The sequence below is a fragment of the Hydractinia symbiolongicarpus genome, chromosome 11 (assembly GCF_029227915.1).
Source record: "Hydractinia symbiolongicarpus strain clone_291-10 chromosome 11, HSymV2.1, whole genome shotgun sequence".
In the NCBI taxonomy this organism is placed as follows: domain Eukaryota; kingdom Metazoa; phylum Cnidaria; class Hydrozoa; order Anthoathecata; family Hydractiniidae; genus Hydractinia; species Hydractinia symbiolongicarpus.
Genome location: NC_079885.1, coordinates 7,857,702 through 7,881,939, shown reverse-complemented (window position 1 = coordinate 7,881,939; position 24,238 = coordinate 7,857,702). Strand labels below are relative to the sequence as shown.

Here is a 24,238-nt window from a genome sequence, read left to right as displayed (position 1 = left end):
TCAGGGACCTGGCATTCTACGTCGGTAATTTTATCTAACGTAAAATAAATTATATTAGGCTTTATTTCTTTTGGGTAGTCTATGCCATATTTATTAGAGTAGTCGTTAGCCCGTGGAAAAACCCACGGGTTCGCCCGTCGCAGCTTAGCTACCATTTTGACGGACAGACGTATACGGGCATTATAATATAGACGTTAAAAAAAAATTTTTTAAATTTAATCGCGTGTTGGCTAGGTCAAATATATGTTGAGTTTATCGTCAACTACCTGTGAGAAACAAGGCCAAACATTTTTTTTCAATTTTTTAAAAACACATAATATACAGGACAATTTATTTGACAATAGAATTTATTAATGGTGAGCCTTCTTGACGAAACGTAATCCGCAATAACCACACGCATGATCTCCTGGTTTGTCCTGAAATAATAAAAAACAAACACTTTCTACAAAATGGAATATATCTACTATTATGAAATGGAATATATCTACTATTTATTCTACTATATATTTCGAGACGAACAAGTTGCAAAGCATTTATGTGCAGTTCCTAAAAAGAACGTTCTCGCTTTTTTTTTTTTATGTCTGCCCAGAACGTAGAAAACAGGTCATGTGTAATACATCTAAAGTTTTCTCTATTTATAGGGTGGCACTAAGAACACCACACCTAGGCTATCGAAGTCTCCATGAAAGTTAATTTTGGCTATACTACGAAAGACGTTGCGAATTTCAAGCAAAAATCGCGAAAATTAATTTCTTCAAATGTTATTCACGAAAACAAACACGTGCCAAATTTAATCCGGTTAAACTATGCTAATTTTCTACAGTTATGGTTGAATGGATTTAGAATCGCTTTAAAATAGATGTTTTAGGTTTACCTTTTAAGGCTTTCAAACTATCTCCCTGAAAAAGTGCTTGATTTAGATATAAATATATATTCTTTCGTCAAACTATACATACCAAATTTATAAATACTTTTGGGTGACCAAGAGCACCTCCTCCTATAAAAAATAAAAATCAGGTGATTATCGTATGGCCACTTTAACTTCCTCTGAAAATAATTAATACAGAAATTTCATCCTAACATAAATCAAAGACAAACTTTACCTGACAAAAATTAATACACAACTAATCACACGTGGTGAACAGGCAATAAACAATATTATCAAAACACGTCCTTTTGTTTGTCAACAACAGAGGCCAGCCAAAAAAATACAAAGCATCGACAAGGTGGCTTGTCCAAACACATTCACCAGGCTTGGCTGTTTAAGTTTTTTTTATAATATTTGCCATAGGCAGACAGAAACAAGAAAAATCCCTGGTTATAACCAAAGCCCATAAAAAAACGCCATAAAGGTTTTCGGGGATATGTAAGTTTTCCTAGTTTCATTTTAAGGTTTAAAGGTTTTTATTACCGCATTCTGTATTGTTACCAGTAAGTATTTTTTCAACACAGCGAGTCGAGCGTCTCTATTAATTCCAGTAACTTTTATAACAGTGCTAAAGTTCCATGTAAACAACAAGTCTTACCTCCATCACAGGACACCACTCTTTCACTAACCTCCATTGGTGGAATTTCGTCTATTAAATCTATCGCAAAATTTGGGTTTACCTACAAAGAATTAAATCGTGTACTACTACTGTGCTACTGATACACGAAACATTCGTATTATCCGAATTTAAGTTAAAAAACGTTTTTTTTGACATTGAAAGATATTGGAGCTCAAAAAACATCGTGCACATTTAAAGCTCTCTTTGAAATCAAAGACACATTTCTCAACAGCATAAAAGCGACTCCCTTCTCTTTTTATTTTATACTCCACCCCATATTAGGTATAACCTCCACCCTCCAAATTGCATACCAATTTTTTATTTGAAGCATTATGACAGACTAGTCCTTAGCCCGTGGAAAATCCACGAGTTCGCCCGTCCTTTTTATACCACATTGCGTGCTTTTCGCTATTGCGCAGCTAAGCTACGGACAGACAGACAGACAGACGTATTCGGGTATTATAATATAGATATTCCGGAATCCCTTTAAAAAAAATTGGCTACCGCAATGCTATAAAAAAACACCTAGGGGCCTTTATTGTTTCGATTTTTAGGGAAAGGGGCGAAAGCAGCATTTAATAAACTTTGGCATTTTTCTGTATAATACTGACAAAGGAATATGTATTTTCGACATATCTAAATACCACCAACATTCTTAACTATGATCGACTATAAAGACTATAAAGTAATTTTGTAGAGGGAGGCTTACCAAAAGGGGCGTTTAATCAAAAAGGCGTCTAATAAAAGAGAGTGTATTCGAAGCATTACTGTAAATTGTAATATTTTCCACTTTATATATAGCAAATAAACGTATTTTTTGAATGTGAAGTGTAAAGATTTCTAATTAATGTCAAACTACTTCATCAATATTAAATACGTTTTAAATTTTGGGTACCTTGTCATCATCTACCTTTTTCATGGAAGGTGGGCTGGCTCAGTAGGTAATATCTCAATTTTAATCCGACAAAGCAAAAAGTTTCATAATTGCTAAACTGATGCAGTTTATCCTGTCCTGTTTTTGAGACCCAATAAGCAGGGGGGGGAGGTATTAAACAGGTGGGTCAGAATGTTTACTGAGAGAAGAGATACATACAGATTGTATGAACGTTCAAAACAAAAAAGAATTTTGACCATCAGGAGCTTATTTATTGGACGAAATTAATAAGCGAGAGTGGGAGGGGGGGGGTTCTTTATAAGTTGTGGGTGGTAGGAAAAACATCTGAAAATTAATAGGCATCCCCCCTCCCCTTGTATCACCTGAGGGTATGAGCAGATGATGGTAACCTTCTGTCAACCGTGTGGAAAACAAATCATTTCAAAATAACGTCTTTACTCCAAAGAATTAATGTTTTACGATAAGAAGTATCACAAACAAGAAAGAATTCCCCGTGTTACTTGGGATTGACATTTAGCATACCATTTCCAATTTGTGAATGTCACCCCAACGCAGGGCATCTTTGTTTGAAACTTCGGTTCATTGTCAAGTCTTACCAGGGAGAGGGGCTACAGCCTATAGTCATGATGGGGACCTGATTTATTTCACTACTAAAGGAACTTAAATTCATTACTGATATTACTGATCCTTAAAATCAAAAAAGACTCAAAAATTAAAACTTACAACTTTTTTCTTATCAATAAATCGTACTTGTTTCCAGTCTCCTTCATCATATTTCTAAAATAAATTATAGTAACAATGTCAGACATTTGAGCCTTTAGGTACCTACGCTAGTCACCATGCAAGTAGATTGGGTTGCTTTTCCACTTTTTAATTGCCACAGTCTACCACATGCAAAATGACTTGTCTGGAGACATGATTTTTACTTAATTGTGCGAGTGTATTACGCAATGTTTGTGAACAATCTGATGGAGATCTTCATGGTTGGGTACAGAAGACTACAAACAGCTTTTTGGCTGGTATATGCATATATCTAGATGTTTGATATTTTTTAATAACTTTTTTGCCAAAAATTTAGACTCATCGAAATTATCTTAGTAATTTTGCACTTGTATGTTCAATTTTTTGCCCCAAATAATCAGAAGATCCACACAATAAGTCTTCATAGCTTTTTAAAATTGTATGTATAAAAAATTACAATTTTCTGCTATAAATTTTTATTTCTTTAAAATCATATTGTACAACAGTAATAAAAAAACCCAACAAAAACAGACAGACAGACAGAGGCTTACAACTTAACTTTTTTTAGACTGTTGACAGTTGTCTTAAAAAGTTTTTTTATATGTTTCAAAATAAAACTATGATCATGTTTACATTTTAAAAATGAATATGGCTTCACATTTTATCAAATATATTTACTATACACAGTATATAATTGCTATCTTTATTCAAAATACTTCTTTGCATGGCAGTCATGACAGTCATTTCAACTCTAAAAATAGGGTCAGTTGGTCAGTGAGTAAAAACTCCAAAATTCTAAGAAAAAAATTGTGTCCAACTGATCTAGTCAACCGTGACCTTGAATAACTGAATAACTGTAAATGCAGGATAATCGTAAAGCATTATTCTGTTGTAGATACAATTATAGTCATGAAAACTGCTAAACACTAGATTGCAGTACCGTAATTCCTCTAATTAAAAATCCCAGCTTTCTGATGCAGCCTAAAACAAACTTTAAAAAACATTTCCTTTTCATAAAAAACGTAACAAAAGATTGTATGAAGATGATGAAGTGTTGAAGCACAAAAAGTAATATTTGTTTTTATCTTCAGTTTTGAAGAATTTGTTGATAGGAAACAAGCAAAATTTTGTAAACTCTTTGTATTTCTTGTTTGGTACATTTTTCTTATTAACAAACACTGTTTGAAGATGTTTGAATATGTGCTGACCGAAGACACTGTTTCTAATTTTTTACACCAATCCTTGCTGTTATGATTGACGTGTGGCTAAATCATATGACCATTTTTATAATTAGACTGGTGATAAAAAAATCTAGCTCATAACGGAAGGAATGCTAAAAACGAGGAAATGGAATGATATATAATTAGCTAACAGAAGGTCAAAAAAAATCCTGAATCCACGAAAAAGTGACTTTTTTCTACCATCTATACTACGGGCAACTAAATTATGTGATTTCGCTTTTTTAGTTAACTTTCCCTATTCATTGGCAACAATGCAAAGCTAGACTTTATATCTGATATCATAGAATCTACCATATTAACAATTTAACCAGTACTAAAACTGTTAACCCTAAATACCCGAAGATTTGGCCACCCCTTTTCAAATTTTGATAGGTCTTTTTTTAATAGCCAAATAAGTTTATCTACCACATTTTTCAGTTTTAAATAATTTGCACTAAAAAGGACAAAAATTACGTGAATTTTTTTTTTGTGACTGAGTAAATGAAATTAGAAGTGGAAATAATTGGGTGAGTTGAGATGTAAATTATGTGATTACGACATTTTAGCTGATTTATTTCTTGACTCTGCGGAAACACTTGTCCTTTTTATCAACATTTTTGCAAAGGTGTTTTAAGGGATGGCTTATAGACAGATTTATTTGTTTAGAAATTTTCTATGTAATGCGCATGCGCGATAAACATGGCAGGCAAAACAAATGCGCAACATGCTATTTTTAGTTGGAAGCATAAATATATTTAGCAATTTATTTACAGTTAAATTTACTTATATTTTAAAACGTTTATTTAGGGGATGCCTGATAGTTGCTGGCTGTGCAAACAGGAGAGAGAAAGGTAGTGTTAAAGTTTTTACCGGATTCCTGGCAAGAGACATGGTCATTGAAGAAAGCTCTGGTTAACAGCGATTAAATCGCAGGTTTGTAAACTATTCTCCCCAGTAGATTATTATAAATGGTTATTAGCTAGCTCTAAAAGCTTTGGTAAAAATTATCTTTTTTAGGTCATCAATCAGATGACCCCAGCAATCCAGATTATGTTCCATCTGTATTTACTCATAAAAAAGTTGACCAAAAAACTAAACAGCAAAAAGTTGAAAGACATAAAAGATTGTTGGAAAGAAGAAAAATCGAATCACAAGAGGTAGGACAGGAAGATGAGAGGGAGGTGTTTGAGTCAAGTAGTTCAGAAAACAGCAATAATGATAAAGGTAAAAAATATGACTCTTATGTATCTTATAAAAAAAAGAAAATTTAGTGTGTATCTTTATCTATTTTTATACTTTCAGGTGTTCAAGTTGGATCACCAGAAAGACTGAAACTGCTTTTGTATAAAAAGATGTGCCGTCTCAGAATAAATTGAATATTGCTAAAAAGGAGCTAGCAAATGCAAGATTATCATTTACAAACATAAAAAATGACCAAGAAAAGTTAAATTTTTTTACTGGCGTAACAAAAGAAGTATTTATGTGGATACTTTCAAATGTTGAATGAACAACATTTTCAAGGTGCGTCTAACCAAAGAGGATAGTCTCCTGATTGTCCTAATGAAACTTAAACTTGGGATTTTTAATAAAGATATTGCATATCGATTTGGTGTCAAGCCTGTTATTATATTAAAAATTGTTTGATATTGGCTACCAAAGTTGACAAATGAGTTAATGTCCTTTAAAGTTTGGTGGGAATGTGATGTGGTGAGAAAAAATTTACCAAATTGTTTTAAGAAGTTCAAAAATTGTATATGCATTATTGATTGCACAGAAATATTTATCGAGCGCCCCTTAAATTTGAATGTAAGGGCTCAAACCTGGTCAACCTATAAAAAAAACAATACAATAAAGTATTTTATTGATATTACACCAGCCAGTGTTGAGTTTCTTATCAAGTGGATGGGGAGGTCGTGTGTCAGATAAAGAAATCACAAACAATTGTGGTTTTTTAGACAAAGTGGAGATTTAATTCTAGCTGATAGAGGATTTACCATTGATCATGAATTAGCTACTAGAGGTGCTACACTAAAAATCTCTGCCTTTACAAAAGGGAAAAAGCAATTATCTGTAAAGGAAGTAAATACATCAAGAATGCTGGCAAAGAATTCATATGGAAAGAGTTATTGGCCGATTGAGAAAATACAACATTTTAAACACTAAGATTTCTATATCACAAGTTGATCTTTTAGATGATATTATGGTAGTTGTTTGTGCATTAATAAATGCTAATCCTAGTGTTGTGAATTAGTTTTTAGCTTTGTACAATCTGGGCAGAACCATTTAATGTTTTGAGGAGTGCGCTTTAAATTGACACAAGAAAAATGAAACCATTCTATTTTGCAGCCAGGTCTGTCACATGCAATCATAGGTGGAAAATGTGGTCGAAACGTTCTTTATTTGGATCAATATATAATCCTGTTTCTAATACTTGAAAGTCAATGTGATGTTTGTTCATCAAATTGAAATACGTTCTCCTGGCTGCATTTTCCATTTTAGTGCCGTATGTAGTGGCGGCCACCTTTACAGGGTCACAATATTGCATGACAGTCTGAATAAAAGTTCTAGATGATGCTTCTAATTTTTTAGAATAAGCCATTTTAGATATGGATGCTGTGATTCCCCCACTTCTATATGTACGTTCCATTTATCCGATAATTTTTGCTTTTTTATTATTTTACATAGGTTTTTTAGCTGATGCTCATATGTTGATTGTATATATTCCTTGTAATATTTAAAATTGCTGCCTTTGGTGCAACTTGAAACAATTTTGTGAATTTTTGTTTTTCATGACCATCATGTAAGGTTGGATCATAGCAGCTGTAACATTTGACTATGTTTTCTTGTTTATTTTAGGTAAACAATCGTTTTTCTACGTCTTTTGAATATGATATTTTTTAATTAAGTTGGTTAAGCTTAGCGTCTTGATTTCTTCCACCAACACAATGTGCTAGCGCAAGCAATTTTAATGAGTTTCAAATGAACACATGCTTGTAGTTTAAATAAAAGGGCAGCAACATGACTGCAAGCAGAACCAAGTCTAAATAACAAGTTTGTAAATAGCTAATAAAATATATTTATATAGTTTAAATAATCTATTTTATTTTTCTTACCCTGCACTGCATGTACAGTTGCTAGTGAGAATCCATCCTGTTTTGTGCAACCCAACAATTGCATAATTTTTGCATTTGTCCCTGTCTTTGACTTGGCAGTACCCATTATTAACCTAAACTTTAGTTTCTTAGAGAATGTCTCATAAACGAATTGAAATACTTTATTCCACCCACCTCTGATTTTATGAAACAGAAATCTGGATCACTGATAATGTGGTGGTAGACATCTTGTACGTGCCCACAAATAAAAAATCATAGGCCTCTAAAGATTTGTACGCTTTCAAAGACTCTTGAGTAAATTGCTTGGGAGAGTGTATTAAATAGTGCTCCATATCTCCCCATCCCATGTTTGGAAGGTTTAAAACATCACAGTCCCAAGTTTGTAAAAAACATGGATTGGGTAATTTACTTCCATCTTTCAATGTAAGTTTTTATCAAATATTTTTTGTTTTCATTGTCTAAGTTTTCATAATACTCGCTCGCCATCTTCTCCACATGCTTTTTTAAGAAGCGGAAATAAACAACGTCGCTTGGCAGCAATTTTCGGTTCCGTAATTAAAATTTTTCTTTTTTCAGCGCTTTAAAAATGTTTTAGGTTGTTTTCGCTTTCTATCATTCAACAGGCCTCAGTGGAAGTACAAGGCATTGAGAAACATGCAGGAATTCATAAAGTTGTGTGCCATATTTGCTTATGTTCTGCCTGCCAGTTTGCGTAAAAGCATAGGACCGAATATTGGAAAACCCGTCTATATATAATCTAAACGACAAAGTTATGTAGCAAGTGGAATTGCCAGATCTTTGTTAAAGCTGTTTGTTCAGATAATCAGATAATAAGGATGTATATATATACGCTAGACAGTTTAAAATAAAAATATAGCTAGCAATAAGTTTAGTATATAATTTTTCTAAATTTTTAGAGTTCAGAGAAAATTCAACGCTAATAATATATACTCATATTTTGCTTTTTTAAAAAACATGCAAGCTACATGGCAAGGTTTAATGTCCTCCAGTACGACCCTCAATTTTTTTTATTTGGTTATTTAATTATATATCATAAATTATTATGCTGATGTGGTCAAGTAAAATTGTACCCAGACAGGCCCTGGGAGCAGTCACAGAACAAAATATAATGTCCCCTGGGTAAGGGGGCATTGCTAATTTTAAACTTACACTGTAAACAGAAAAGCAAACCACATACTCCAGGTTATTTGTCTGGGGTATGCGTCTACTCTTGTCTTTTTTGTTAGAGATAGCTAGCTAGCTATATATCCAGCAGCGCCATCAAGAAGAGCGTTGTTTATCATTTTTATGGTCACCACAACCATTAAACACCGCTCTTGATGATTATTGCTATGTCATTTTAAACTAGTCTGCATGAATCTTAGCATTCACATGGCCATCACTTTAAAGTGAAGCACAGTAGTAGTGGTGGGTAAGTAAGGGACCATCATCAACACTACAAAATATGCTTTGTCTGGCGCCGTAGATTAGTGGTTATGGCTCTCGTACTCTGTGCGGGAGACCGGGGTTCGATTCCTCTTGACGGCAATTCAACATGGGCGAGTGAATGTTACCATAGCCCCGGGTTAACCCAAGCCATGTGAGGGAAATTGGGAAGATGGCACACTGTGTGGGCCGTTGGATGTTGCCGGGAGTTGTCTAGTAGAGCCGCGGGCTCTAATTGGGTCTGCGTAGCTCAAAATGAGCATTAAATACTCTAGGACTCTCCATCTACGCCATGGCCCCTCCTGGAAATAATAGACAGGGTATATCCCTCGATATTTGTGAGGCTAGCCATGTAAAATATGCACATCTATCTATCTATCTGTCTCCCTTCTTCATAACAGTGCATTAATGCAAAACAGTTCAGAATTTTTTTATTAATAATGGCAAAGAACAAACATACCTGTCCTGTATGCGTAACCTTCTCTTTATGTAAGTTACTTATAAATATAGAACGTGTAGGAACTTTTGTAAAACTACGAGTGCAGACAATAATTTGTCTGAGCCCTATCCGCAAGGCAGCCATTTTTGTTTTGGTTTTGTCCACACATTTGTGGCTCGCTAACTTAGCGTTATAACCCTGTACGCATCGGAATAAAGGACATCCTCGTTCCCAGGCATTTTTGCCTTTTTTATCTGGGTACAAGAGGGTGAGTGAATAAGAGAGAACGAATTTAATAAAGCCGAATTTCCATTTACACATGCCTTTTTGCCTCTCGAAAAGTTGTAACGAAAATTTATTACCTTCAATCTCCATTATTGCCGTGTAACAGATCGATCTGTTCCGAGGCAAACTCGTCCCCAGTGCCTTTAGTCTCTTTTTTTTTTACTGAACGGCTCGCCGTTCAGTAAAAAAAAAGAGACAAAAGGCACTGGGGACGAGTTTGGTTCCGAGGCAAAAATAACGTAAGTAAAAATTCGCCTTCGCTACTATTACACCACCCGAGACGGATTTTTGTTGTTACTGTGACAAAGTAAAACAAATAAAGCACATAATCTTCCTTTAGATAAAATCTCCTAAAACTTAATATTTTTTTTTATAAAAAAACTAATCGCAAATAATGCGCCTAATTAAACTTTAAAACGCTGACGCAGTGCAAAACTGTCCTCGTCCAAGGTTTCCTGCCCCAAAGTTATGGGGCAAAGTTATTAGCCGAATTCTTGGCGCGACCAAGAATTCGGCTATTAAAAAAGGCAAAATGTCTTGGGCACGATGTTATGCGTAAACTAATTCCAATCGCAGTGTTATTTTGTATTACAAGGATCAATATAGTACAAATTTCGACAATATGGTTCATTGAGGTTAGGTAAAATGGCGTCCATGGCAGTAGTTGTGGGTTCGTAGTTTTTGCATCAACGTTTTTTGCATTTTAGCAACAATCTAGATTTTAAAGTAAACAAATTATGTCGCACGGTATTTCATCTATAGCTACAAAGTGTGCCAAACATTTTGCACTGAAATTGATAAGCCCCCATCTTTTTTTTCTCAAGAAACAAACATTGTGTAGCTAGCTGCTAGCCTAGAGATTGCTAGAATGACAAAAACATTTTGCACACAATTTCAGCTCCCTTGCAAACTTTCCTTGCATAAAACTAGTATAACACCTTTAATTTAGCACATGCATAAATGACACACATCTGTTAGCTAGCTGCTAAGCTATCTACAGTACTGTGAAAAGGTTTGTTAACATCGTGGTTCGTGTTTATTTCATGTTACGCACGAACCACGATAGCCCACGATACGTATTTTTTTAAAAATCGTGGACCTCACGATCATGTTTCGTGGACTACACGAACGAAAATTAAATATTACATCGTGGCTTCCACGATAGATAACTTCTATTGTAAAACAACAAAGACCGTATTAGTTTATCAATTAAATTAAAAACCGACGGCAAAAAAATAAATTAACATTTTTTTGTTTTAATTCGTTGTTATAAGGCTAGCTATATAAAAGATTTTAATCCTTCGTGAATCAAGCGCCGTCCATAGGGTATTAAATAAAACTGTAAAATTTTAAATAATTCTTTCACAAATTTATTTCTATTTTTTTTTTAAAAACGCATCTCTGTTCTAAATAAATGTTATAAAGGTTGTTTCATTTTAGTGTTACTCATCGTCACAAGCATGGTATATACAATCAAGCGACTTTATTTCATGAATTTAAATTTTGAGGTCAAATGAAAAAAAATTTATACGACTATATGTTCTTATAACAATACGGACGTTTTTACGCAGAATATCCACTTCTTTTCCCATGGTTGCGCTTCAAAAAATATGAAAGTCAAGATACTTGTTCTTACGGTTTTTAAACATATATACCTTACTGTCGCTAACGCTTTATTACTTGGTGAAACAGGTCTAATATTATCTGGCGATTTCTGGTTATTATACATTTTTTTTAAAAGAGCGAGGTTAGTATTTTTTTTACACTTTCTTTTTCCACGCCAGGGCTTCAACCCTGGGGGCGAGTTGATTTTTTTAAAGTTTTTTATAAGAGTTTTTTCGTAACCCTTTCTCAGCCTTAAATTTCCTTATTTGTTTTCTTCCAAAATATTAAAATTTTTAAATAGATTGTTAAAATTATACTATTAAAAATCTGTACGTAAAAAGTAAAATAATAGATTCAGAAATAAAGTCGCATTGAACTGCTGATCACGTTCTTATGAACTATTTTTTTATAACAACAAAATACCTGCATCAGGTTTTACGTTCATAAAAAGTCCACGTGGCTTCTGTTATTGAAAATTAATTATTAATGATGTGAAGTTTCGAAGCATTTTCTGTACAAATAAAATAGACAAAAATGTTTGAAAATAATATTTCTTTCATGAATTTTAGACTCATATTGCGCGGGATTTTAGGCTGAGCATGTTCTTATAAACTAATTTTTATTAAGTCTAGCGATTTCGTTTCATTAAATCTTCGAACAATTTTTGATATTGTTTGCCGTGAAATCTTTTTGCCATCTTCCTCTTCAATAATTTTGCTAATCTGCGTATAGGTCATTCTCTTTTGTTTAAGATTTATTATTCGCTGTCTGAAATATTTTGGAAGCACCATGTCTTGATTTGTAAATTGTATAAATGGTTTCGCCAAACAGAGCATCCATATTTAACTTTTTTTTTCAAAGAGAAACTAATTGCTCAGCTGACTTTTAAAGACGCCGACAAAATTAGAGAAAGATACATCGGCAAAATAGATAAGACATAAAAGAAAGAAAAACTCGATGACCAAATACGCTTTTAAAATCTACTTTAATTTAATGACTGTTAAATATTTTGCATATATTTTCAGTTCAACGTTTTCTTGAACAGAGTTCTTTTGGCAAAAAAATATCGGCAAAACAATGAGATGTGTTTGAGACAGGCGTTATTAAAGTTTTAAAAACTGAAATTAAATTATGGTCAGACAAATTTAACTTTTCTTTACAAAATAACATTTCGTACAAAACATTTAATTGCGTCCGTTCGTTAAACTCAATAAAACAAATTACCGACGCTTTTGAAAAGAAAAAAAATTAAATCTATATAAATCGTGGAGCTCGCGAAAAAGATCGTGGGACACACGATCCTTCGTGGAGATAATTATATTAGCGTGGTGGCCACGATAGAATGTTTGAATATTTGTTATACACGAAGACCACGATTTTATCGTGGTTCGTGTGCACCACGCTCGTTACACGAACACGATGTTAACAAACCTTTTCACAGTACTGTATATAATAGATGACTTGCTATAAGCTTTGTTTATATTTTTTTCAGTAGGCAAATAGTTTTTTAACCAAATAGATCCTCCAAAAAGAATTATTAGCTAATTGAATTGCTTTATTTTGCCTGCCGAAAAACTAAAAATTTTACCAAGATAGCAAGTCTTCTATATAGCTAGCTAGCTTCCTAAAATTTATATACCTTTATACAAATTTCCTTAGAAAAAGTAAATATGACGCTCTCTCCAAAAGAGCTGACATCTATCCTTAGCATTTTATCGGAAGAAGCAGTGTCTGGTTCTTCATCGTTTGAAGTTATCTCAAATGCTTTGCATCATTATTTTGGACCAAATGACTACTTCAGAGTTGGCACTACTTTGGTAAGACTTTAGGACAAAGATTTGATTATATATCAATTTTGCATGACCTTCCAGACTCTGCTTTTTGAGCGTGTTTGTTGAAAAAAATAAAGTTCTCCAATTGTCAATTTCTCCATTTATATTTTTATATATGGTACTTTGGCTAAATTTAAAATGTTTTTAAAAGGGTAGTTTTAATCCCATTTTAAAATGAAACAATTTAAAGAATAGAATAAAATTATTTATTCAACAGTATAGCTTTACATTGTTGGTTAAGATTAGGTAAATAGCAAATATTCGAAATAGAGCTAACACCGTCGTTTTGCACAAAATTCCATGAATAAATGGACTATAGTCGAATAGAATTTGAGCCCAAAGATTTGATGGACACAGTGGGGGGGATTTATCAGACCAAGAGTAGATCCACGAGTCCGATGAGAAGGAGGAAAGTCAAAATTGAAAGTATAAAGAATTGCCCTAGGAAGATTCTCATGAAATAGATTGTAAAGAAAAGGTATCTTTTTCATATGAACCAAATTAGGAAATTTCAAAATGCCAAGATAAAAGAAAAGGGGGGGTGGAATGGGATAGTTGTCGTTCAAATGAGATGAGTCTCAATGCGCAACGTTGAAGACAGTAAATACAGTCAATGAAGTGATGACCTGGTCGGCCCAAGTTTCATTGCAGTAAAGTATGTGACTAGTTGACTTAAGACTATGGCCTTCGATTTTTGTAAGTCATAAAATGCAGACGCATTTTTAGGCAAAATAAAATACACTCCAAATAAATGCACTTCAAAAAATACACTTCAATGCACACATATGACTAACGTTCAATTCGTATTTTGCTTTGTATTTTTGTAAGTTGTTTGCCAGCCCCCAGTCCTGTGTCTAAAGTTTGACCGCATCTGTAGTCAGTACGTTCATGGTTGGCACAGCCAGTTTATTAATGGGACAACCTTGGACGAAAGTACAGCCTTTTTCAGGAACAATTGAGTAGGTGTGCGATGATTCGCACGTGTAAATCAAGTAACATGTGCGATATAAAATGCACATGCAAAGAATGTTATGCATGTGATAGGGCTCTGAGGTTATTTTTGTTGCGCATTCATTGTGCCGTAGAAAATTGGGGGACGTTTTAAATCATGAACCCCAAACACGATGATCGAGCGTCTACTGGTATAGCAACTCTCTCAATCTTAACTTCCTTTTCTACATGTCCGAAATAGTATGCATGACTATACTGTCATTTTTATATTTCTCTTTTATTTTTCAGGTTATCACAAGCAAATAGGCAAAGATATGCTTTGTTTTCGAATTGAAAAAAATCTTCATCCATGTGGCTTAAATAAAACTTCAAAATTCATTCAGAAAGCTCAGCTACACTTTAACAAAATTTTTACAAAAAAAAATTATACCGCACATGGGTTTCATTTTTACAGGCATAAAGAAAAAATCCATTAAATTCCGACCTGCTATGGTTTCCAATTGTTTTGTCAAATAAAGTAATTATATACAATTAAATCCATGATAAAGTGTCTATTCTGCCTGTAAGTGCATATTTGCAGACTTGCTTCATCCGTGCTCCGTCAGTGTTCACCTCCAGTTAAGACCTACATGGCTGGATTTTTTGGTAAGACCTGGTTATCAATGATGAAGGGGCCAGGCAAAATATATTTATGTCTACGTAGTTCTTTAAACTAAGTCAGGAGCAGTGAATTAGCTAGGATGGTCAGGTTGGCTATGAATAGGACTATTCAATAATTTCTGAGATCTAAAAGTGTCCGACCCAGTCCGAAATTTATCGGACGTTTTTTCTAAGGAGTCTTCAAAAATTATTTCAAGGGCTGCCATCGCAAGCGAAAAAATGGATTTTATAGGTTGATTTTGAAAACTCAATATTTATTTTTCAGGCGTGCGATTAATCACACGCTTGAAACCATTTAGGCGTCCTAAGGTGCCTAACATTTGATGCAAATGACCCTGCAAAAGACTTTCATAAAATGGGATAAAAAATGGGTTTAGAACTTAAAAAAATTACAAAGAAAGGTCAAGTTCCACTCTGAGGAGAGGGCTGAAGAGGATAACAAATGTCAAAAAGGAAAGAATAAACCATAAAAATAACTTATGTAACAATTGACAACAAAAGTTTTCTGTTGGCATTTGTTAATTTCACTGTGAATTTGAGTGACGTAATGATTATATGCATGTCAATTTCATGAAATAAGTAGTTCTATATATATTTAGTTCTATGTATATATATTTGCTTGACAAAAATTACACAGAACCATAAAAAACATTTTTACAGCTGGTGTTTTTTTTAGCTAATGATGTTTCAGCAACCTGACTTACTCCCAGATCCAAACCAACGAGTCAGCGTCTTGTTTCTTCTTTTTGAAATGTATCGCAGTCAGCCGGTGGTGAAGAATCCATTTGCTCCATTATTTGTTCATGTGTTGTCTGACAATCCAAATAAGAACCCAGTGATGGAAATTTCAAAACAAGAGAAAGTCTTTTTGTATCAGTTGGTAACCTCACCTGCTTTAACGAGAGAGGTTTGTTTTGCTTTACATGTTTTTAAAATATTTAATTGTACCACAACAACTGTGCTTGGCCTGGTGGAAACAACTCAAAGACAGTACCCTAATAGACAAGTTTCAATGTTTACTTTTTTAAGGAATTCTCATAAAAATCAACAGGCAAAAAAATGCAGACCCTAGGTGAAGAAAGTCAATTTATGGTTAAAAGCTTTTGTACTGTGGCTATATACTAGCATCTTTAACTGATATATGCTCTAAATCTAAACAACATGCAAGCTATATTTTAATTTCCAGATCAAAAAATGCCTCTACCTGAAAATAAAAAAATGGGATAGACGGCGGCTTACCGTCTGCATTATTTTGCCTGTCTACTTAAGAGGTCCGGGGATCACAAATAACACTGGTCGCAATGAAAGTGTGTAATGCAGGGAATGATTCCCCATCAGGGTCAACCATTTCCTACTATGACACATTGTTTATCTACAATGCATTTTAGCTTATTAAGCATCGATTAGAACTAAATGTTATATTTTATTTCACAGTTGTTAAAGAAAACACCTCGCCAAGTGCTTTCTGCTGAGATCCCCTCAACTGTCAGTATTGATGTTAACGGCTTGGAAATGTCGTTAAAAGAAAGGCAAAAAGATTTGCCTCAAGTAAGCAGATCAGGCATTAGTCCAGTTATACCTGACCCTGATCTAGATGGCAATGGAAGTGTAAATCTTCAAGGTATGATTCAGATAACATTTAGTCTTGTTTCTTCAAACCTATAAAAAATTTATAAGCCTGTGCAGAATCAAACAATATTCAAAATGTTAATATTGTCAATTTTTTTGCCTTGATTTAATTTTCTGTAACTAAAAAAGATTTTGGGTGTCTCTGTCCTGTAGCTGCACACCAAGTAATTGAAGCTCTAATCTGCAATGCTCCTAAGCCTCAACTAGAGCAACCCTTCCAACCACCGCTTGTAAGTCTTGCTCCACCATTACATAAACCTGAGCATGGTGAGGTTGTGTGGATGAACCCACTGGAAAAGAACTATTCAATCGAATGGGATGAAATGATGTGCAGTGAAAATTCTTTAGAAGTTGAAGTACGCCAGCTAATGGCAAAAGCATTCAAAGGTGCATTATCTTTGCCACAACAACAGGTACATTTCATCTTTTTCCTCCATTATGCTTTTTGTTAGTGCATTGCTTCTTATGGGAATATTAATGTGGATAACATTGCTTGGGTTCACTAGCAAAACTGACCACATAGCAACACCTAAAATCTCCTAAATAACCCAAAATTTTGATTGCCCCTAAAATCTAGAATTATTTTAAGCCACATGCATTTTTATTCTTTCACAGTATTTATATTTTATTTATATTTTGTTATTACGCTTTGAAAAAAACAGACTTTAATATTAGTAACTCTTTATTGCCATGTTACAATATCCTAAAATAAATGATTTCTTCCTAAATTCTTCAAAAAATCTTATCAAGCAAAATCTTAAACCTGTGGCCACCCTGACTAACCAGACCGTCAACCAAAAATTATTTTGCTATTTATTCTATAGCTAACGTGTATAAGCCACAGTGTTTTGTACACACAGAAACGAAGTTGAATTTTTATGGCAACCCTTATTTTGTATATAATTGCTTTGTAAAAAAACGTATTCACTAACGTTTTTGGGCAGAGAATGGTTCTAAAGGGGAACCTGTTTCAAGCTGTATGTAGCTATTTGACTCATCCATGATTTACAAAAGTCTTTCCTAAGCTGTGCCAAATTGTCTTAAGATAGAATTTGATTTTGTAGAAAATATAAAATGTTCAGTTTAAATTGTTGGACTTTATTTTGATTTGGTTTTGTACCTCTTACTTTAGCAATTGTTAGTTGCACTTGAGAAAGACAGCAAACTTGTGTATCATGTTGGACTCACTCCCAGTAAACTTCCGGACCTCGTCGAGAATAATCCTCTGGTCGCCATTGAAGTCCTTCTCAAGATGATGCAATCGACGCAAATAACAGAGTACGTGTTGATTTTTTATCAGCGCGCGTGTGTACGGAAAGATGCAATACTCAGGACATGGTTTTTGCCTCAGGACAAACCTAAAAATGTCTTAGAGACAATTTCTATCCCTTATGAAGTTTTATATGGTGTTGCCTTTCTTGAAGTGTTATTTCTTTTAGACCCGTTTTTTTGTGTTTTTTTTTATTATCCTTAAGAATTTTCTTCGTACAGTTGAAAATCACCTACCCTTCTTCCCTCATTTTTCCTTAGTTTATGTGCTGTATGATTTTTTATTTCGAGTCAAGCGTGAACAACGAAATTAGGAACTAGAATCAGTCCTGAAATTTTAATAATATCATGTTAATATCAACTAAATTTTACCAGTTAAGCTATTCTTTCTATCACAAACATCATTATTTTTTTCGCAGATACTTCTCTGTGCTTGTTAACATGGAGATGTCGTTACATTCCATGGAAGTCGTCAACAGATTAACGACAGCTGTCGATTTACCGCGAGAATTCATCCACTTCTACATCTCGAACTGCATCAGTAAATGTGAAACGATAAAAGACAAATACATGCAAAGTCGTTTGGTTAGATTGGTAAGCCATTGAACCATTTGTTGAGTTCGGTAATTCCTTCTGCAACGTAGATTTGTTAGTATTTATTTTGTAAAATCTTAGCATGCAGACCAAAACTACAGGTCTATTAAGAGATTGTAACAATTCATGTCCAAAGCAGCAATTAAACTTTGGAATGACCCAAATTTACAATAGTAACCCGTGTCTATGACTGGAGGTCACATCATTAGTACATGTAGCTAACAGACAGCCAGTGTAATCTGTGTAACCTTCATCTTAGGTATACTAATATTGCATGACTTAATTTTCTGAATTTTCTTAAAAAATCCTATTTTACGAGTACTTATTTTTGCGAATAAAAATCTTTTAAGCCTTTGACGTGAATTTTCACGAAGAATTTGCAAGTACAGTGTACTTTCTTTAAGACGCTCAAGGAACCGAGAAAAAATGTCCTAGTCAGCGGGTGTTCTGCTTAACCGAATCTCCTTGTGAATAGGATTTTTATAAAATGGCTTAGTTTGTCTCAGTTATCGAGATATTTTTCATTTTTTTCGTACAACTTAGTCTGAAAGGCTATAAACGCAATTTATAAACAAGACTCAATCATATCCAGGTTTACTTTTTATATTGTATTTGAAAAGTTTTTCCTTCGTCTGTCTCTTTGAGTATCTTATACTTCTTCGTAATTGTGTCGATGTCAGCTTTATTTTTGGCCTGGGTCACTTATACGAAGTGACAGGGTCACTTCGTATAAGTTGGGAAAAAAACACATAATGTTTACAGAAGTTTGTTTTACAATCAATGCAATGTCTTTTGCCTTGCAAGGGACCAAAAAATTTGTTCGAGATAGAGAAAGTTCGAGATAAATAAAGGAAAAACCTTAGGCGGACCACAAAGGGACCGAGACTTAAGTTCGAGATAAAGAGTAGTCGAGATAGAGATATTCCACTGTATTAATATACGCGGATACAACCGAAGTTTGGGAAAATAGGAATACTAAAAAATTAGCACTTTATCCTTTTTTAAGACGCTTTAATTTACCTGCCCTGTCTATTTTCTTCCATTACTCTTTTTTAATATGTATCTTCTCTTCAGAATCGATGTTAAACCTTCCAGCGCATCCTAGAATTTCAGTGTTACGTATTTTACTGATGTACCTGTTCACACATACTAACTTTTTTCATCATAGGTGTGCGTTTTTCTTCAGTCATTGATACGAAACAAAAGCATAAACATACAAGATATAGCCATCGAAGTCAAAGCTTTTTGCATCGAATTTAGTAACATACGAGAAGCCGCAAGTTTGTTTCGCCTTTTACGATCTGTTGAAAGTAACGACGGAAGTGACGGTATGACGGCGAAAGCTGGTGGCAGTAACAACACTAGTCCAACTGGAAGTAAGCCCTGATGTGGTCTCGTTGGATTCCTTGTACTGTGTTATTGCAAAGTGACGTGACAGAAGCACCGCTATTTGGTTTTGTTTTCAAGTTTTGTTTAAAGAAGATCTAAAGTGCCATTAAAATCAATGGTGGAGATGGTAGATTGATTTCGTTGGAAACAAACAGGCTATCCGAGAAAAATAAAAAGACTAGAAATATGAAATTGAATCTTTTGTGGACGAATGTTTGTATGTATAGAAAACTAAAACTAAAGAGCTTTTTGAATACCTTAAAATGTTGTACTTTTTATTTATTTTTTTATTTCTCACTTTATGACAGCTGCGAAATGGCCGTTTATTAAGTGACTAACGTTAAAAACAACAAGGGAGTGTTTATGTAATTTGCGCGATGAATTTTGACAGCAGATTTTATAGTAAAATCTTTCAGCGGTTGAAAATTGGCGTGGCAGAAAAATAAATACAGTCCTTGCTTTTTGTAGCCGTCTTGCTTTGCCTTTCTAGTCAATTTGAATGCAGTCACTAGTGTTGATTTTTTTGGCGAAGAATCTTTGTTAGGAGCAAATCAAAATGGAACAAATTGCCTTTTTTTAGGACTGCCAAGCCAAGGTAATTTTAGCCCCTTTTTTCATTAAAATGAAGCATTTTTTTAAAAAAACTTGCGATGCTACCAAAAATAAAATTTATTTCTCATTTGACTGCTAACTTTTCGTGTAGCTATCATCAAAACTGAGTGTAGCTACAATCCCGGTGAAAAATAATGGCAGTAAACCCTTTTTACACGTGCAGCAAGAGCAAGATAAGTACAAAGCCCCCTTTCCCCAGCATCAATGTTCAAAAGTTGTGCTAACACGTTTCCAAACATTGATAATGGGGGAGAGGGGGTAGGAAAGGATTATACTGCACTTTTTGTAGCTTACTGCCAATATATTTTGACCGGGATTGTAGCTACAACATAAACAAATTGATAACCAAGTTTAGGTCTTGAAACTGTTTTCTTCTTGATAATATACATTCTTATTCAATATGTATTGAATTTCCTTGCTTCAAATTGCTGTAAGAATCGCTAGTGCCCAGACCTGTGCATTGTGAAACTTCGTAATAAAGTCAAATGACTCTGAGGTCAAACTTTTATATAAATATCTCTATAAAGCAGGCCCTTTTTTAACCAATAATGTCTTTTTTAGACGTACTTCCAGTGTTCTTCCTCGCTACACAAAATATGTAGCAAGTGCAATTATCCGACTGACATTCCAAACACTGATATTGTTGAAGCACTGTTTCCTGCCAAATAAAACAAAAAAAATCAATCCATATGATCCGAAAGGTATGATTTAAATCCAACTACAGATATATACTGTTGACTAACATAAGGTTCTTAATTTTTTGATTAAATAGTTAATACCTTAATTTGATTAATAAGTGCGAAGAATTTGAGTTCCAAAAAATGCATTTCGGGGAGATTAATTTTTGTGAATCACTTATGTCCAGATATTTCGCGAATAAACCAGTTTTTTGCAATGAGTTATTTTTACTAATCCAGTTTAATTTGTTATTTTGATTCATTTCAGATTTATTTAGAGATAAGGTAGTTATTTTAAACTTGTGCCAAATCGTTAAGACTGACGATTATTTTTATAAAAATAATAAAAAATAAAATACCGAAGAAAATAAAACGAAATATGTCTTTTCAAACGCTCCGTAAGTTTCATTTAATAACTTCGAGAAGATTTATTTTTCGCGAATTGGAATTCCCGGGAATTTTTGCGGAGATAAGTTTTAGCAAGTATAGATAAAATTCGCGAAAATTAATCAATTTAAGGTATAGCTTTCAAAGATTTCGTTTGATGAAGTTTTTGTATTTTAGTCAACTCGGTTTCAACGTCTTGTTCATGTTTCTTTCTCAGCCATTCTTCAATTTTTTATTTTTTAACTCTTCGTGTTCTTTGTTAGTTTTCGCCTCTCTTACTTCTTCTTTTCGCTTTTATTTTTCTAGTTGTTTCTTAGAGGCTTCATCCTTTTCTTTTTTCCATTCTTCAAACGACTTTTGAAGAGCTAATCGCTGCAGGCGTTTTAATGTCGATGCATCAATTGTCGGCAGCATTGACGACGACCTTTCAGCTATCGACTTTCTTCGACGTTCCTCTATTTTATCCGCCGGCCATTCTGTATGTGTTTTTCGAACATGGTTTGGCTGAATGTCTTCGGTTTAAAATGCTGGTGGAGGATAATGCTTCATTATTTGAAGGGAGTACGTTATCAATGGTTTTTCGTCTACCTGTAGAACATGTGAACTGCGAATATTTTTTGTTACCGTTCTGGTAAAGTGAAGAACGTCGTATGTTAATTTTTGACGCCGTATTTTCTTCTGTTGACATGTTTGGCAGTTGGGAATATCTTCTAGAAAATTAGGGTAAAAATTTGTTGTTCACAATGGGGGAAAATAAAGTACTGCGAGGTACCAAATAAAAAGGGAAAGGTGGGGAAAGGGGGGAGTAGAAAACATGGATATTTATAGGAAAAGCCTCTATAGTTTACTTTTATTTACTTTTGTTTAGAAAAAAAACGTGCTATCTTATTCTATTAAGATTCTGTACGAAATTCAATTGCTAGAATGAAGCTTTCCTATCTCTACGAATTAGGTTATTTTAGCCAGCATTAAATATTAGCGCATTTGCAAGACAGGATACCTGTTTCTTTTTTCTGCTCTCACGGTTCAATGTCTGTCCTGATTTTGCAACTCTGCTTTTTTAGTGCGCTATCTTTTTTCCCTCCTCTCGTCAAAAATATCAAAAATTAAAAAATATAAGATTAGTTACTGGACTACGCACTTGCCCCTTCCGCAGAAATATGCGTTAAAGTTCGTGTATCAAACAAGTAATATTTCTGACCTGAAATTTTCCGTCTCTCGAAACCACTGCAAAAGTTTCATCTTGAAATATATATTTCTAAAAACTATATTTCCTGTGAGAAAATACGCTCAACCAATACCAAAAACCAATTTCAGTTTTCAAAGAATCTATATCGGTCTTTTCATAAACCAACTTTATTCCCAGGGTATTAATTTAATCAAGTTTAGTATAAAAGAGATACAAAAAACAAGATCGGTAAGTATTAGTGTCGAGGGTTAGAATGTTTTGCAAATTCAAAAGTTTAAATGATGTAAAAACAATGCAACTTGATGAATTATAAAATGCAATTATTGGTTATGATCGTTGATGCAGATAAAAAAAATTGCCAAAATTATTGGCTAGCTACAAGTCTGAATTCAAATACGCACTTTTTTTTCACGAGGATTTCAGGTTAAAAACAATACTTTATTGTGATAAATTTTCGCAGTGATTAAATTTTGTGGTTAAGCTTATTCGCGAAAATCGAGCATTTCGCGCGGACTTATTTTCAAGGATGAGCTATTTTCTAATGTTTCGCGAGGACTTATTGTAGCGTTTCGACATTTTAGTCTATTTTTCAAAACTGGCAAAATTAGCTCTATGTCTAGGTTAATGTTCTTGACAAACAGCGAAATCTATTGTGAAAGAATGTTCAAAAGTAAATACTTTTCTTTGTAATCGATGACTAAAGGTAGTTTATTTTGAAAGATAAAATAAATTGTATCTCATAATTTTTACTTTTTTATAGAATAATAGGGAGGTGACAAGGGAAGTAAGGAAAACTATGTACGAACGCTTGTGGAAGTGGAAATTTCCACTATAAAATTTTACGGAAATTTTCTTATATAAACTTCGCGATATAAATTTTTGCGGACGGCTACTTTCCAGAATTTCACGGGGACTTAATTTCGCGGATATAGCCAAAATCTGCGAAATTTAATCCCTGCGAAAATTTATCCTAATAAAGGAGGTCTATTGTTTAGAAAAATAGAGAAATATATAATTTTAGAATTCTTATAAAAAAACGTTTATCGGAGTGTATGGCGTTTAAAATGCCGACATTAGCATCCTTGTCCCAATTGGTATTCTATGCTTGTGATATACCGACAGCTATTAAGAACAACATATCAGCTCTGGGAACGACTTTGTCATATTTCCATTGACGTTATGAAGCCTTATAAAGGAGGTTATTGAGTAGGTTATGTAACTTGAATAGTGGAACAAATAAAGGCTTGGGCATGAGATTGCAGAAGTTCAATTTTATTAAAACTAGTCGGTGGTCCGTGAAAAATTCACGGTTTTGCCCGTTCTTTTTAAACCGCATAGCGTTCATCTCGCTACTTTCGGTACCATTTTGCGTGACAGACGGACAGACGTATACGGGTATTATAGATGTGCATTAAATTTACAAAACCAACAAAATGTTTTGGCTAATATTCTTAACAATTTTTACATTATGAAACAGATATAAGTTGTCATATGGGCTTACTGAAATATACATTGGAACATTAACCTTTTAATATTATCAGGATATAAATATAATCTGCGGAACGTCGTGTAAAATAAAAACAGCATCAAAACACTCCTTCTACTCCAGTTTTAATTCGCATTTACGTTGTAAAAGTACGTGGCAACCCTGTCCTCAGATCTTTTTCTTTCTTAATAGAAATGCACGAAGAAATTTATTTAATCAGTAAAAGAAAAGCGTAACTTAATAAAGCCAACTTCGTTTCCAACGTCCTTAAC

The 24,238-nt window shown here is 33.8% G+C and overlaps 2 protein-coding genes across 3 annotated transcripts; one reads left to right on the top strand and one right to left on the bottom strand.

Annotated features, from left to right (window-relative positions):
* Nucleotides 1-266: 266 nt before the first annotated feature.
* LOC130614220 (uncharacterized) lies at nt 267-9,807 on the bottom strand. Its single transcript, XM_057435643.1, has 5 exons — nt 9,423-9,807; nt 3,166-3,219; nt 1,527-1,608; nt 957-997; nt 267-416 (listed from the first exon to the last, which is right to left on the bottom strand). Exons 1-5 carry the CDS (start codon nt 9,774-9,776, stop codon nt 351-353), a joined length of 597 nt encoding a protein of 198 aa, XP_057291626.1. The 5' UTR covers nt 9,777-9,807; the 3' UTR covers nt 267-350.
* A 509-nt stretch (nt 9,808-10,316) lies between these two features.
* Nucleotides 10,317-19,879, top strand: LOC130614106 (CCR4-NOT transcription complex subunit 11-like). Of its 2 annotated transcripts, none has more exons than XM_057435507.1 (7): nt 10,317-10,356; nt 15,411-15,641; nt 16,169-16,355; nt 16,517-16,776; nt 17,496-17,641; nt 18,052-18,226; nt 19,395-19,879. In XM_057435507.1, the coding sequence occupies exons 2-7, from the start codon at nt 15,414-15,416 to the stop codon at nt 19,611-19,613; spliced, it is 1,215 nt and encodes a 404-aa protein (XP_057291490.1). In that variant the 5' UTR covers nt 10,317-10,356; nt 15,411-15,413; the 3' UTR covers nt 19,614-19,879. The 2 variants fall into 2 exon arrangements, with proteins under 2 accessions (XP_057291490.1, XP_057291489.1); XM_057435506.1 differs by lacking the exon at nt 10,317-10,356 and adding an exon at nt 12,921-13,108.
* Nucleotides 19,880-24,238: the final 4,359 nt, after the last annotated feature.

What these genes read in the sequence shown, in the direction of transcription:
- LOC130614220 (XM_057435643.1), bottom strand. Translation starts at nt 9,776, where the DNA reads ATGGAGATTGAAGGTAATAAATTTTCGTTACAACTTTTCGAGAGGCAA. An exon ending in AGGTTACGCATACAGGACAG is followed by an intron (nt 3,220 to 9,422) that starts GTATGTTTGTTC and finishes AATTTATTTTAG; the next exon opens with AAATATGATGAAGGAGACTG. An exon ending in CAAAAGTATTTATAAATTTG is followed by an intron (nt 417 to 956) that starts GTATGTATAGTT and finishes TTATTATTTCAG; the next exon opens with GACAAACCAGGAGATCATGC.
- LOC130614106 (XM_057435506.1), top strand. Translation starts at nt 12,962, where the DNA reads ATGACGCTCTCTCCAAAAGAGCTGACATCTATCCTTAGCATTTTATCG. An exon ending in CAATCGACGCAAATAACAGA is followed by an intron (nt 17,642 to 18,051) that starts GTACGTGTTGAT and finishes TTTTTTTCGCAG; the next exon opens with ATACTTCTCTGTGCTTGTTA. An exon ending in AAAGTCGTTTGGTTAGATTG is followed by an intron (nt 18,227 to 19,394) that starts GTAAGCCATTGA and finishes TTTTCATCATAG; the next exon opens with GTGTGCGTTTTTCTTCAGTC.